Here is a 16,629-nt window from a genome sequence, read left to right as displayed (position 1 = left end):
GGCCCTCTGGTCTGGGGATTCATAGCATTTCAAAATCTTAAGCCCTTCCTGTGGAGCCTGAGTTTAAGGTCAGCTGTACATTTCTCCATCTTGGCCCCCCGGTCCCCCTATTCTGGAAAGATGGGTGGCTTCAGTTGAAGCAAAGCCAATTTTTATAAGGTTGAACACTGACAGGTTCTTTAGTGAACAGTGGAACAAAGTCAATTTTAAGCCACCTGCCAGAGGGTGTGGGTGGGCCAAGACCCTCAAAGGCAAACAATGAAAGGAAAAAGAGGGGGTCTTTATTAAAAAGGTGAAGGCTGGAGAGGTCAGCAAGGAGCAGAAGGCAAGATGTAGTGGGGTCAGTCTGGACAGTGAAGGTTCTGCCCTTTCCCTAGTGGCTTCCAGAGAGATAGACCACCCCCACCCACACCTTCCTTCATGCTGTTCAGACCTACAGACAGACGGTATGTGTTTCTTCCATCAGGTGGCTGGCGAGCGGTACGTCTACAAATTTGTCTGCGATCCAGATGCTCTCTTTTCCATGGCCTTTCCAGACAATCAGCGTCCCTTCTTGAAGGCTGAGTCTGACTGCCCCCTGAACGAGGAGGAGACCTTACCCCTGACTCACTTTGAGGACAACCCCGCTTACCTCCTCGACATGGATCGCTGCCCCAGCCTCCCCTATGCAGAAGGCTTCGCTTACTGAGTGGCTGAGTTGGCAGCTCCAGTGCCAGATTGAGCAGTTCACATTCAGGCAAATGAAGGCAGTGATTTTCTTTGATTATTATTAATTATTATTATTATTATTGGTTGTTTTTGGGTTTTTTTCCGCCATTCCCAAAGCTTGCCCCGATTATTCTGGTGGGCCTTGGCCTGGATTGGCACCCTCGAAGGAAGGATCCCAGCCAGGGAAGTAGGAGCAGGAAGGGAGCCACCAAGTGTGGTAGGAACCTCAGCTGTCACCCTAAAGAAGTTGGGGAGAAGAGGATGCCAATGGAGTCATTCTGGACAGTGTATGCAAAGCTGGACGTTGGGGACAGATGGCCCTCATGGACTTGAGGAGACTGTGTCAGGAGAAAGTTGTTGTGATAGTCGCTTTGCATTGATCAAGGCTCAGAGGTACCTTCATGTTCCATTCAAGTAGTTCTAATTTGCACAAACAGTGAATTGAAAAAGAAATTCTACACTGACCCAAGACTAGCTGGGCTCAATTGGGGAGGGAGGCTCAAATCACAGACGTGGAACTCCATAGCCCTGGATTTCAAAGCTACAAGACTTCAATTGGAAATGAAGACTCAAGCTCTTTTCTCTTGACTAAGAAAGAGGAGGCAAAATCAGGACAATGTTACCACTTTATGGCTCTCAGGTCATACACCCCAGACCCTCCCTAGGGGCCCCTCCCCATCCTGTCACCAGTGGAACGAGCTGCCTTCGTCCTCTTCCCGATCACCAGGCTCTGCTGGGGATGGCTTTACTTTTACAAGGGTGATTAACACTCTTCACAGTATTTGGTTTTGCTTTTGATTTGGAATTTGGGAGTGGGTGGGGGGAAGGTTGTTTTGGCAAAGCGGTTTCTAAAAACTGGTTTTTGTAGTTTTGGTATCTAAAGCAAAAATCCTCTCTGTTGGAAGCTCAGCGCCGTTCTCCTTAGACAGGGCTCTGCTGACTCTCCCACGATGCTGCAGCTTGAAAAGGGCTTTGCTCGGGACCCCACCAGAGCCAGGCCTGAAGCCCATCTGCCGTGGGCTTTCTGCCTTCTGCCCCCACTAACCCAATGGAACATTTGCACCTGTGTTGTACATTTTGGAAGCTTAAACGGGGCAGCATGGATCCTCTTCCTAGCTCTTCTGTGTATAGTTACCCATATTCACTGGCATACTCTATCTGGAAAGTCTATGTACATAATGCATTTCATGTCCATTGGAACCTGGTCACAGTGTGGGAGCCTTTGAGGTTATTTCTATGGATCTAGCTGATGACTTCCATTTCATCCTCTTCCTCACCTTGGTCTATCAACCCTGCATATAGGATTCATGGGGTTTGAGACGCATACCTGCATACAGGTAAATAGCACCATTCCCTGCCATATCTCCCTCTTATATTGTTCTGGGCCCTTCATTGATTTCTTTTCTCTGTCAGTGTGTCAGCAGCCAATCAAGGCTTAGAAGACATTGAAGCCTAGTTAGGGAGAATGTCTGTTCTTTGACAGTGCTCCCCTGCCACAATCTGAGGTGTCAGTCTCAGCTTCCCTAGCCATCTAAGATAATTAGAGTGAACGGATTGGTCTTTGTCTGTGAAGATGACCCTTTTGACTCACTATCAATAAAATGTGCTCCAAGTTATTTTTCCATCAATGGGTGATGGGCCATGCTTGGCCAGCCACTGTTTCAGATAGTCCCCCTCATCCCCAAGAGCACATTGGGAGCTGGGTCATCAGCTGGGATGAGGGGTGTTGTCTGGCTATGGAACAGAGTGTTTCTCTGTGTAAAGCTAATTAGCCCATATAAATTGAACCTGTGACCTTGGCCTAATTAGCACCATACTGTAATCAAGACAACTGTTCCAGATGGTGTAATTATAGCTCTCTAACCTACACATATTCTATACATATATGCATATTTTATTCCCCTCTTCCCCCCCAAAAAAGCTGGCTAAAAATTTATTTGTTGTAAATGCTGTATAGGATTTTTCTTCCTTTCTTTTTACTTTCACTGGTTTGGGGTTTATTTGGATGGGTTTCTTCTGTTTTAGTCAGGGTGACGCTAATTCTTTGTAGGCTGAGCTCTCCTCCCCCCTACTGTCTGTCCCAAGGCATAGGATAGTGGCATCGGTGTGGCCTTCCCAGGAACCAGATTCACTGACCTCTTGGATGGCTTTGGGTTCTTTTCCAGAGTGGAGAAAGTCTCCAGGGCAGAAAGGGTTTAATCTGGGAGTTGGTTTGAAAGCCTTTCCCCTGAGCAGGGCCATTTGCATCCTGCCAAGCTGCATTACATTCTGTACTGTGTACAATAAAGACGTTTGCTTTCAGTTTGCCCTGCTCTCCAAAGCTGCCTCTTTCTTTCCTCCAACATCGGCTTCAATTAGCAAGCAAAAGCTATCCTTCCTACGTAATGCCATTCATGAACATTCTAGTTGTGCACCAGGGGCCTGTCTCAGGCTGTCTTGGGAGGAGCCAAACAGGTCCCATCCACTTGGACTCTGTTGAGCCGGAGCCCCTTCCTCTTCATAGTTGCCTTAGGAATGGGGTTGGTTGTTGGTGAGGCCACAGGAACTGTGTGAAGAGACTTTGTTTTCTCCTTACCCTCAAAGTATTAGAGAAGAACCATGGGTCCCACTGAGCCTTCCCCCTACTGCACAGTTCTTGCCAGAGAAAAAACAGTCCTATGGTTGAGTAAGTCATTTCTAGAACATGCATAAACAGCTGTGTGGTATCGCAGGTCATTGGTCCTGGAGGCAGAGGAGTTCAAGCCCAGACCCAGATGTTTACCAGCCATGGGACCTGCAGATAGATGCTGAATATGAGATTCAGGTCCTTCCTTAGGGAAGCAGTATGGTGTAGTGGAAAGAACTGAATTTGTGATAAGAGTACCTGAGCTGGAATCCTAGCTCTGCTACTTACAGCCTCTGTGACCTTGGGCAAATCATTTCAACCCCCCTTGGCCTCTTGCATTGTCTCCCAAGTGAGGGAGTTGGGCAGGATGACCTCAAGGTCCCCTGTAGCTCTGGATCTAGGTACCCAAGTCCCCCTCTCTTGGTGGGCTTGAGGGTGGTCTCTTCACGCTCTAGCTCTGGGACCCCGTAATCTGCACAATAGGGACACCTCTACTTTATGTATATTTGAAGTATGATAACGTTCATTTGATAGAAAAGGAAACCAAGTCTCCCAAAAGTCCCGAGACTTGCCCATGGTCACACAAGTAAGTGGCAAGACTGGAAGCTTGGCCCAGTGACTTGAGCACCTTCCGCACTCGCCACACAAACTCCAGAGAAGACCGACTGCCCCTCACCTTTGTGGAGCTTCCATCCAATCTAATGAGGGGATGCATGACCCAAGCCAATAGCCAAAATTGGTCACGAAAAGGCCTACGTGAGGCCCAACAGGGGAAGGGCCACCATGACAACTGAGTTTTCTAGTTACCCATTTAAAAGTTCTCTCTCCATTTCTAAATTTTTTTAGCAGTTGGTTCTTTAAAATAGGTTCTAAAAGTTTAGGGGATCTTTTTAATTTCCCTAACTGCATAAAAGAAATCATTTGCCCCAATTTGCAACCAATCTGTCCGTTCTTTCCGAAAGGCCTAAAGTACCAGAAATTGAGGGCCTTGTGTGGGATGTTTTGTTTTTTAGTGCCTTCTCCTCTTCCTAGCTTATGGGTTTAAATGAATTTGGGTTTTCAGAGCTCTTGTTACAAGGGAAACAACAGCATGACCTCCCTTAGGTCTCAGAGAAGAGGGCTGCCTGTGCATCTCGGTGCTATCCGAAGGGCTTGGAAAGCAATTTGAGCCAGTGTGTGACTGTAGGACTGGAGATAGCTGATCGGCCCCTGGAATAAAGACTCCTGAAGAATGACTGCGTGTCCCTGTCAGATCAATCTAATGGCTTCATTTGATGAAGAGAAGGTGCATTGAAGGGAAGGGAAGAGGGAGCTGGGGAGGCTGGCTGGATGCTGCCAGCGCTTGGCTCTCTTGGCTCTGGGCATAATAAGGTTTGTCCAACTCCTTCCATTATCCAAGGGCAGATTCCCCAGCTCGTGCCCTGTATCAAGGTTTAATCTAATGATGTCTCGTAATGTACTGCCTCCCTTTTAGCAGTTTGAACTAGGACAAGGACATACAAAAAACGTGCTGTGTAGTCATAATTGGTTTCTCCTTTCATGAGCCTAGGGATGCGGGCTGACCTTTGATTTCATTGATCTAGGGAATTTCTGGATGAGCAAACTCCCACCAATGCAGATCAGCATTTTTTCTACAATTTAGTCTTAAAGAGTTGCTTAGAACACTGAGGTTGAATGACTTGTCCAGGGTCACATAGCCAAGCCAGTATTGTCAGAAATGAGACTCTAACCTGAGCCTTCTAAAACTAGCTAGTTCTATCCACTACACCTTAGGTCTCCAAACTTTTTTGATCATGCACCCAAATATATCACAAACTTTTTTTTTCTTGGTAGGTGTGTTCAGGAGGAGAAGAGTGAGGTAGATTTTCCCAGTGCTACCTGCAAAGTTACTACTGTGGGTATCTGAGTTAGGGTTAATTGCCCTGAGAGACTACCATCTGACTGAGAAGAGGGAGAGGGCTGGGCAGAAGGGGGTGGGGAGCTTCTGAGCTATAACTGAAGGAGGCAGTGTAAGTGTTGGATAGTAAGTCCAATGAGTGGCTCTCTGGAGAGGATGGTATGCAACCCACTTCCCACTGGTTGATCACACACCCTTGGGGTCTTGCCACAAGCAGGGCTCCCACTCTGGAGACCACTATGCTTTACCTGGCTGCCCCTTTTTCATGAGCCAAATAGGGTATAATAATGTTCCGTTTTTTAATATCTGAATTAAGAAGTAGAATAAAGCAAAGGAATTATTCCCTGTTAACTGGCAGGTTTGAGAGTGGATGCAGAATGAAAATCAAAATGGTTTCCATACAGAAGGACAACTGATTGCTGGCAGTAGCAGAATTTAGCATGGCCAACGACGGGTTCTGAGGCCTTTTTAGGACTTTGCATGTAGCTCTTGAAACAAAAGCGAAGAAAATGAATTGCCTCCAAACCCACCAAATTCAGGATTGATCATACCAGTATTTGTTGTTTCTATTGGCGCAGAGAAATCAGGGGTTTAAAATCTGGGAGAGGACAGGGTAGTGTATGCTTTGTCAATAACACCAGTGAATTCTGACCTTTCCTTGGGTCAGTCACATTGAAGGAGCTTGACAGAGCCAGCAGGCACTAAAAAGGGTAAACTTCTCTGTCCGTTGTTTGAAGTGCTTCATAATCTGGCTCCAGCCCATCTTTCCGGACTTAGTACGCATCCCTCCTCTTCATGTACTCTGTGTATCAGCCAGACTGGCCTGCTGGTTCTTCCCTAGACCCGCTACTTCACCTCCTGCCCCTGCTTTTCATGGGCAGTCTCCCATGCCCTCCTCCCTCCCTTCACTCAAGGCTCAGATCCTGCTCCATTTCCAATGGGAAATCTTCGCTTACAGTTTGTTTGCTCCCTACTCAGATGATTGTGTTTCCATGTGCAGTATCTCCCGCTACCAAAGGATTGTAAGCACAGGATAGGAACTCTTTTTTGTTGTTGTTTTGTCTTTGTATGCACAGTGCCTCGCACATAATAAATGCTTGTTTGATTGGATTGTCTAGTGTATTGCTGGCGTGCATAAACATTTGAATTAAGCTTCCAAGCTGAACTGGCAGAAGGAAAGTCTTATTACCATAGCTAGAGAATAAGCGGGAATCAAGTCCTCTGGCTGCATGGCTGAGTTCTAACAGCTGTTCAATTAAGTCAACAAACATTCCACACCTACCCTCTGCAAGTCACTGGGCTAAGTGGTAAAGATACCAAGATAAACATTCAGTAGTCTCTGCCCTCAAAGAGCTTCTATTCTACTAGGGTGGAGGGGAGGTCTTTACTGGCTAAATGTCAGCGTCACTCAAGCCACTCTTCTTGGCCATGGAAAGAACAGAGCTGAAAACTCCCACAAAGATACTTTCCATCAACACCTCAAGGTGTCCAGAACCCCATACCAGCTCCTTGGAGGATCTGCACAGACCAAAGGGAGGTCATATAGAGTCTGAGGCAGCAATGAAGATAAAGGGGTGGGGGGGACCGTTTACCTGGATCAGTTGCACCGAGTAAAAATTGTCAAATGCAGCCTTTCAAAGGAAATGGTTAATCATTTAAAAGAGGACTGGAAAAAAGAGCCTGGAAAATACACTGTGGAGAATAATCTGTGCTTGGCATGGAATAAAACCTAATTGTTCTTTGGGAATTGCCTCTAATTGCTCTGATGAAATTTCTCAGCTGTTTTTCTCTATATATACCCTTCCACTGTTCTTTTTGAGATATTCCTGCTTTGACCTGTGTATATAATGCCTTTCTCATAAGACTACCCAATACTTTAAAAAAAAATAAAAGAAACCACTTTACTTTTTGCTTTTAGTATTTCCCTGGGTGCATGGGGTGTTCCAAGAGGACTAGCACCTCTGGCACGAGGGCTTTTCAGAGTTGCTCATCCATTTTTGGCATTTACCTGGCACTCCATGGAGCTGTAGTATGTGCAGCAGCCCTATCCCAGCAAATCGTCTCAGTACATGGGCTAAACCAGGTTGAGGGTAACTGACAGGCATCCAACCTATTTGTGAGTTGGGGGAGGTCTCCCTGTGCTAGAGGTATACATCCCCCAGCAGAATAGGCAGATGAGAAGAGTTTGTTCCAGTGGCCATGAAGGTGGCTGGAGCAGACGCTGTGGAGCACTTAGAGTTTGGTCAGACATCAAAAACATCAAGGTCATTCAGGAGTCATCACCAGTTGTCTTGACTTTTGTCTTGCCACTAGGACTTCAGTGACTCTGGAGGAAAAAGTGAGACTGGAGACGTTGCGCAAAGCTGCCTCACTTCAATTCAATTCATGCATGAATCATGACGTCACATCTGATGTCTTTGCAACATCACTCCAGATGTCTGTCTTTGGTCCTATTCAATGCAGAGAAGGAACATTTCCCTGAATCACATGACCTTTTTTGACTTCTGTTACACTGTTGATGCAGATGGAGGTAACAGGCCACTGAAGTGTGCTAGTCTTTTCCACATGACTTAAATCTCTTCTGCCTATGTGAATGCAATTAACTTTTAGTCTATCTTATGTAATTTTTGCATTTGTCTCTATGGAATTTTGTTGCATTTGGCCTATCATTCAAATTTCTTGAGGTCTTTTGGATCCCAGTTCTGCCATAAGATCCAAACATTTTTTTTCATCCTAGCTTCATGTCAACTGTAACTTGATAAGGCATGTTATCTTTGCTTTCATCCTAGCCATGCATAAAAATGTTGAATTGTATGGGACCAAGGGGAGTACTGTGACCCTCATCCTGAGACTTCCTTCCAAGTTGACAATCACCACCCTCAGCTCAGATCTAATAATTCACCAGTTGGGGATCCACCCAACTGTACTAGCATCCCATTCATATCTCCATCTTGTCCCCAAAGATATCTCCTTGAGGTGTAGTGTCTACAGCATTCCCCTGATCAACCAGTCTAATAAACTTGTTTTTCTAAAGTGCTTTTGGGCATGAAATAAAGTTTCCTTCTTTTAGGAATCAGAATAGGAATTGTCTGTTCTCTTGGATTCTGTTGTCATTCAACTCTCATTCAAATACCCTCACTCTGCTTAGAATGGGTGAACCTTGGCTTTCTCAGTTATATCTTCTCCATGTGATAGGAGGACTTTGCAGTGCCCTGGAGATGGATTCCCCTGTCTCCATAGCAGCTAGGTAATACAGTGGATGGAATATTGGACATGGAGTCAGGAAGACCTGAGTTCAAATATGGCCCCAGACACTTACCAGCTATACGCCCACTTACTAGTGAGCAAGTCACTTAATCTTTGTGTGCCTCACTTTCCCTAACTCAAATGAGGCTAATAATAGCACCTACCTCCCAGGGTTGTTGGAAAGATCAAATGAGATAATATTTGTAAAGCATTTAACACAGTGCCTAGCATGTAGTAGGCACTTAAGAAATGCTTGCTTCTTTCATCGAAGGGCATGTCATAATCTGGATAGTGGGCATTCTTATGCATTTGTTTTTTTTCTTGCATGGACTATTAAACGAGTCTGTTTTGAGTGGATCTCCTTGAGATGGCCTCATCGCATTCTCAGGCTTCATGATAACAGTAAGAATTCTTAGTATTTCTATAGCACTTCGTTTTGCAAAGTGCTTGACAAATATGACCTCTTTTGACCTTGACAACAACTTTGGAAAGGAAGAAAGGAAAGAAATACCAGCAAAGAAATATTGAGAAGGCAGGCTGTCCATTTCGTAGATGAGGAAACTGAGACAGAGAGACAGACAGAAGTTAAGTGGCTTGGCCCAGTTCATATAACTCATAAGTGCTTGAGGCTGGATTTGTACTCTGGTCTTGAGACTCTACGTTCAGCATTCTATTATGGCGGGTGAAAGATTGTCCAGAGATTGTACTAAATTGTATTAAGTCTTGTTACTGGCAGATTTTAGGGGAATTATCTAGGAATCTCTACAAGTGATTTGGAACCAGAGAAGCAGAGCCCCTTTCTGAGCTGTCCTGAGAATGAGACCTCTTCCAGAACATCCAAGAGAAGCTATCTCCAGGGACTAGATGACTATATGGAACATCTGGGACTAAAGACAAAATGTGATGATTAAATGGATGTTGGGGGTATGTTACTAGGTTACAAGGAGACTCGATGTTATTTAATATTGATGGCCATCGTCTGTCATATTACTTACGCCTTTTGTTTCATGATGTTTATATTTACTGAGTATTCCTGGTTACCTTGGTGACATGTAAATCTCCCCTCTCCAAATTAGTTCGTTGTGAGCCCTCTAAGTAGTTTTATTTGTTGTCTGACTTGAGTTATTCTGATTATGAATATATGAAAAACCTTATAGATTTGGTCTATAGATAAGTGATCCATGGGGGAAATGGGCTGGCCCCTCTCTCATGAATCAGAAAAGGAATTGTGGGAATTGAGTTAATCACACTGACTCCATCTTATGTCTCAATTCTGGAGCTAGCTCAGTTCCCTTTCTATTCAATTATAGATCTAGTCCGATTTCTTTCTTGCGACAAAACTGTATTCAATTGTGGGAATTGTGAGAAAACTTTATTAAACTGTTTGAACCTAGCCCTGTGTGGCTGGGAAGCTGGACCACCTCTGTTTGTTGTTTAGAGACCCTTAACTAAGGACCCAGGTTATGCCAACCAGAAACACGGTCAGATCCAAAGATTGATGCAAAAGGAGTTTTCTCACAATTATACATCTCAAGCATCCCGTATGTCTTACCTGAAAACTGGCCCCATACTGGTCAATCAGGTATTGTTTCTATGTTCCTTTGATTGCTTAGATACTTCCAGGGAGTGGGACAACTCTATTTCTGATTTCAGGGAATTATGTCTGCACATTCTCCTCCTCCTAGCTTGGAAGGTCCCTAATCTTTCCTCTAATTAGAAATTAAATTACTTAATTTTGTATCCTGGTTAATTGTTTTCCTTTAATTAATTGGTCTTAATCAATTAATTGTTTTTAATGCATAAAAATCTGCCTCCCCCTGTATTTGGGGTTCAGTGCCATGCTGAGGAATCCTAGTCCTGATTTGTTATGCAATTGGCATGCGTTGCTTAATAAGTCAATATACTCAGAAGCTCGAACCTTTGTTTCCTCAGTCATTTCCCCTTTCACCCGCCCCACTATCCACTGTACAACCTAGCTGACATTTGGCACCATCACCCAAACAAACGAGCACCCAGAGCACTCCGTCACTCATCAGCTATGAGAAATTCACCTTCCATTTGGATTCTGGATAGGAATTCTCCATGGAGTGGCAAACATGTCATTCTCTTTAGTCCCTTTAACATTGCAGGTTGGCACTTTCTTACAGTCTTGTAATTTTAGAGAATTGGATAAATCACTAAGAGATTAAGTGATGTGCCAAGAGTCCATGAAGCTAGGATGTGTCAGGTGAGACTTGAACCCAAATCTCCCTGTTTTCAAGGCCAGCTTTCCAAGTAGCCATGATGTCACTCTTACCTTCTCTTGGGAAAGAGACAATACATACAGAGGCTGGCATATTTTGGTTTGGAAAATTACAGGAATTGTGGATGGAATGGATTAACACACCCTTTCTAGTAGCAATGGCAATATTAATTTGATTACAATCCTAGAATTTGTAAGTGAGGGTACAGGTAGAAATGGTCCGTGCATTACTGCAAATCGATTGACAAGAAAATGGTGGGGAGTACACTAAGGCCATAAATGAAGCCTGCCTAGATATAACAGGCCACATAAGACCCAATCCTGACAATCTGGACAGTAGAGCCCCAGGATGGAAGGTCCAGAGCTGGATATGGAGAGCAAATCAAGAAAGGGAAATCTGAGGATTATCTAGTTCTCTGAAAATTAAAGAAGGAATAAATCTGCCTACCGTATTTCAGGTACCTGTACAAGAAAATTCCTGAAAAATTTAAAAAACTGGAGAAAATGTCAATGTCAAAAAGGAGTGTGGAAAAACTGGGACACTAATAATACACTGGTGGTAGAACTGTGAACCGGTCCAACCATTTTGCAAAGCAATCTGGAATTAATGCCCAAAGAGTTATCAAAACTCTGCATACCCTTTGACCCAGCAATACTACTATTAAGTCTGTTTACCAAAGGGATCAGAGAAAAAGGAAAAGAACCTATATGTTCTAAAATATTTATAGCAGTTCTCTTTTTGGTGGCAAAGAACTGGAAATTGAGGGGATGCCCATAAACTGGGGAATGACTGGACAAGTTGTGATATATGATCGTGATGGAACGCTACTGTGCTGTAAGAAATGATGAACTCGTTAATTTTAGAAAAACATGGAAAGACTTGCATGAAATAATGAAGAGTGAAACGAGCAGAACCAAGAGAACATTGTACACAGTAATGACAATATTGTTCGGAGAATAACTTTGAAAAATTAAGTTATACTGAGTATTAAAAATATTATGATCAACAGCAAAGGACCTATGAAGGAAGAAGCTATCTACCTCCAGAGAAAGAGCTGATAAACAGAAGTATGCATGGTATGGTTTTATAGACATATCCATCTGTGTCAAATGGTGGCCATCCCTAATGCAAGGTGGGCAGACAGGGAGACAGTTGGGAAAAACCTAAATATGACAAATGATAAATTAAATTTAAAAAAGGAAATTTCAAAAACAACAGAGATATGACAATAGGACAGACCATGAACATGGAAAGGGTCAAAGTTTAGGAAGAAGGGAGCAAGCATTTATTAAGCTCTTATTATGTGCTGAGCATGATGCTAAGAGCTTTGCAAACATCTCATTCAATTCTTATAACATCCTTGAAAGATAGGGTCTATGATGCCCCTTTTACAGTTGAGAAAACTAAGGCTGGCAGGTTAAGTGACCCACTCAAAGTCACACAGCAAATGTCTGAGGTTGAATTTGAATGTAGGTCTTCCTGACTCCAGGTCCAGCACTCTATCCCAACTGCACCACCTAGCATTGTGGTCAAACTTGAAAATGATAAAAAAGAAAAAAATCCTGCAAGCATCCAGGAGGAAAGATAACTATGTAAAACTATAGCAATTCAGATTCTATTGATTTCAAGCAATCAGGCCCCTTCTGTGTTTCAGGAACTGTATATGCACTGGGGGCATAAAGGCAAAAATCTGAATAGCTCCTGCCCTCAGGGAGCTTATGTCATAGGGGACACTAATTAGGAGGCTTTTATAATAAATAGCCCAGGAGATGAAGGTCTGAAATAGGCTGATTACTGTGTGAATAGAAAGTAGGAGGAAGATTGAAGGATATTAGGTGGAAAAATTCACAAAATTTCATAGCTCTATATTAAAAGTGAAGGAAAAAGAAGAGTCAATGATAATTCTAGGGTCATGAACCCAATTAAATAGAAGAATGGTATGCCTGGTATAGGAACAGGGAAACTAGGTAGAAAGGTGGTTTCGATTGTTCTATAAGAATGAGAAATAATAGAAGCTGAAATATGATATATGGCACCGAGTTTAGGAATAGATCTCAGACTTGGCTTTGGAGAATAGTTAAGCTTTTTTTTTTTTTAATGAACCATGCAAAGACTGAGATGATTGTGAGCAAATCCTGAAAGAAAAAAAAAAAGCCCAGCCTCAGAATAGTTTTATGACTTAGAGAAACAGCAGAGGTAAATAATAAATATTTGAATAGCTTATAAGTTTAAGAGAACAAATAGAAAAACCCTTGGAAAAGACCTGAGCCGCACCCTGAGCTAAGTACTTTGAACACTGGCTATTTTATAATTAGAATTAACTAAATGCTTTCTCAGTGTAGTCTCAGAGGAAAAAGAACAGCTGTGTTGTTTAGGTTGATTAATGAATGAGACTACTGGGCATTATTTTTAAAAAGAGCTGAATATGAAACTAAAAATAATGAAAATAATTAAAAGACATTAATTTTTAAGGCAGGAAGAAAAAGGGACGGAAAATTCTATAACGAAACCCCTATCTTTAACAAAGGAGGTTGGGTTTTAGTAAAATCGTGGAGGTAAGTAGAATGAAATATAAGAATCTTCATAGTGTTTTTGTTAAATTTGGTGACAGATTAGAGTTACTGTAATAAGGAAGGCTTTACTCATTTTGAACAAAGTAAATAAATTAGCAATAATTGAGAATAAGTCAAATTAAATAATTATATATTTAAATGTAAATGGATGAAATTTCCTACAAAAAATAAAAAGGATAGAATGGATTATAAAAAATACATTGCCAACAGAAAATACATCTAATGTCAAAGGAGATACATAGATGACATTATAAGATGGGGTAAATTTTATCATGCTGCAGCATGCTTAAGAAAATATGGAGTTGCAGTGATATCTAGAAAAGGTGGTTTCAAATGAAAAGGATTGAGAGAGATTTGGGGCAAGGGAAAAACACAATGTCATTCATGTAGGGAATTCTTGTTGAGGAAACACTCATACTATGTTAGGAACTCTTCAGGCTTAGAGAACTGCCTGGAAGAAGTGAGAGATTATGTAACTTGCATAGAGTCACACAGGCAGAATTTGGACCTGGGTTTTCCAGAGTACCTTGAAAGAGATCACAAGAAAAAAAAAGGCATGTGACATGTAAAGGTACTATTTAGAATAGTAGCATATCAATAGTCAATATGTTTACACAAAATAGATAATGTAGCAGTGAAATTAATAAAGGAAAAGTTAGCTGACTTGCAAGAATTAGATAGAAAATCAATATTAGTGGAAGAATTTCTGTGATTTCTACATCCAGCAACAGAGTATAAGTCAAACAGGAAACAACTTGAATATAGTGCTGAAGAAACTGAATCTCAAAGGCATGGAAAAACTAAATTCAAAAAGTCCTTTTTTCCCTCCAAATACATGTGGAATTTGTTTGTTTACTTGTTTTAACAAGCATGGAATGTTCACGAATTAATCAAATGCTAAGCCACAAAAAATTATAAACTCCAAAAAGCAGAAATATTCAGCATTATATCTACAGGTTATAATGAAATAAAATTAGAAATAAATGATGAAATGTCCTGATCCCTAAAAGTTGCCAATTGTCACATATAGAAATTATTAAATACCCAGCTGTGAGAAAAATTATAGAAACAAAAAAAGATTATCTCAAAGAGAATGAAAACATAAATACAATATATCAAAGTTTATGGGATGAAGCTGAAGCAGTACTAAGAAGTAAATTTATCTCTGAAAATATTGAGAGGAAAAGGGAAAATTATGATTTGCATTTTCAGTAGAAGAAATTAGAAAATGAATAATTCAATATGGAATTTGACAAGATGTTGAGAGAGAAATAAGTGAATTTAAAAATCAAATTGATAAATAAAACCAAGAACAAGCTTTTAAAATATTCCAGTGTATCTCTGGTCTCATTAATGTTTTTTTTCCCACCAGTCATGTAAATTACAACCCATCATCCATTCATACCCATCCTGTTCAACTCTTGTCCATGTTCATGTTCCACATAGCCTTGGAAAATCAGTAGACATTAGCAATTTTTTTAAAGAGAACAAGAAAAATCAAATTACTAGAATCAGAAATGAGGGAGATCACAATAAATGCAAAAGAAAATTTTTTAAAACTTTCAGAGAGTGCCTTATACCAATAAAATTCACAATTTTAAAGAATGGGTAAATATTTATAAATAATACCATCACTGGCAAAACGAGAAACAAGTAACCAAAGAGAGTCAGTTTCCAAAGAAGAAATTGACCATTAATGAACTGACATGCAAAAAGGAACCTGGACCACATGGATTCACAAATGAATTCTATCAAACATTCAAGACACAAATAATCTCTCTATTACACAAATTGTTTTCAACAATAGTGAAAGGCAGAAGAAGGTTACCTAATCCTTTCTGTGAAGTGATATGGTTCTGATTGCCAAGCCTAAGAATGATAACAGCAAAAACAACAAGAAAAAAACCCCAAACCCAAAAACTATAGGTCAAAATCCCTTATTACAACTGATAATAAAAATACAAGTTATATTGTCAAATAGCATACAATAATATAGGAAAACACACTTATCCCTTATGATGAATTAAGATTTATATAAGGAAGGCGAGACTAGTTTGGTTTAATGTCAGAAAAATGATCGGCATAAATAAATCATATTCATAAGAATTCAGATGAGATTTTTGAGAAAAGCAACCTTTTATGCTTAAAAAAAAAACACTAAAAATTTAGGGACAGTAAGATTTTTCTTTAACATTTATCATGTTAAAGCATTTACTTGAAATCTAGTGCTAGCCTCCTATGCAATGAGAAAACAATCATTTCCATTAAAAGGAAGAAGGCTTTCACTCTAGATTTAATTTGGCACAGAATTAGAAATTCTATGTGTAACACTAAGGCAAAGAAACAAAATTATTGGGTAATAAGCAATGACAAAGAAGAAGCCATATTATCTCTATTTGTAGATAACGTGACGGTACATTTGGAAAACCAGAAATGCCCCACCCCCCCCCAATTGAAGTAATAAATGATGTTAGAAAGATAGGGGGATAGAAGATAAACCCATAAAAAATTATCTCATTTTCATATACTGTATCGCTAACAGAAACCAGGAAATACTTGATAGTTTAAAATATACCAGTTACATAATGACAAATTGGATTAACTAATAGGCTAAGATAGTCACAAGGTTCATAGAAATACAAACATATTATTTTTTGTTTTTGTTTTTTACTTGTGTACATGTTAGTCAGCCAATTAACATTTATTAAGCATTTACTATGTGCCAGGCAGATGTTCTACCGCTAATAGAATGTATACTCCTTGGGGGGAAGGGCCCCATGATTGTCCTTCTGTCTTTATAATCTCAATAGTACTGTGCACATAGTAGGCCCTCAATAAATGTTTGCTTTACAAGGGTTTTTCCAAAGACTTTGGAAAAGGCTTTTTGGAACAGAGTAATTGTATTTCTTAACGTTAGAATTGGGGTGACTAGATGGTGCAGTGGATAAAGTGCCAGGCCTGGAGTCAGGAAAACTCCTTTTCGTCAGTTCAAATCCAGCCTCTGATACTTGTGACCCTGGGCAAGTCACTTTATCCAGCTTGCCTCAGCTTCCTCATCTGTAAAATGAGCTGGAAAAGGAAAAGGTTACCTTTCCCAATAAAATCCCAAATAGGGTCCCAAAGAGTTGGAACTGCTGAAATGACCCAACAACGAATTGAATTGAACCACAGGACAATTTTTGCAGAAACACCCCAATCAATCGCCAAGCATTTGTTGAGTATCTATTATGATCCAGGCACTGTCCTAGGCACCGGTAATACAAAAGTAAAAATGAAACAGCTTACATTCTGTTGGAGAGAAAACATGTACATTCGTTGCTGTTGCTCAGCCAGTTTTCAGTTGTGCCCAGCTCTTCG

The 16,629-nt window shown here is 41.0% G+C and overlaps 1 protein-coding gene across 2 annotated transcripts in view; it reads left to right on the top strand.

Annotated features, from left to right (window-relative positions):
- Positions 1-3,028, top strand: part of ETV5 (ETS variant transcription factor 5) — a 74,239-nt gene extending 71,211 nt beyond the window's left edge. For both annotated transcript variants that reach the window (XM_036766997.1, XM_036766998.1), the window contains exon 13: positions 467-3,028. In XM_036766997.1, coding sequence (XP_036622892.1) covers positions 467-688 — 222 coding nt within the window. In that variant the 3' untranslated portion in view covers positions 689-3,028. The remainder of the gene's footprint in view (positions 1-466) is intronic.
- Positions 3,029-16,629: the final 13,601 nt, after the last annotated feature.

Source organism: Trichosurus vulpecula, chromosome 7, assembly GCF_011100635.1.
Source record: "Trichosurus vulpecula isolate mTriVul1 chromosome 7, mTriVul1.pri, whole genome shotgun sequence".
NCBI lineage: Eukaryota > Metazoa > Chordata > Mammalia > Diprotodontia > Phalangeridae > Trichosurus > Trichosurus vulpecula.
Note: the sequence above shows the minus strand (reverse complement) of the source record. Positions and strands in the feature narration are given on the sequence as shown.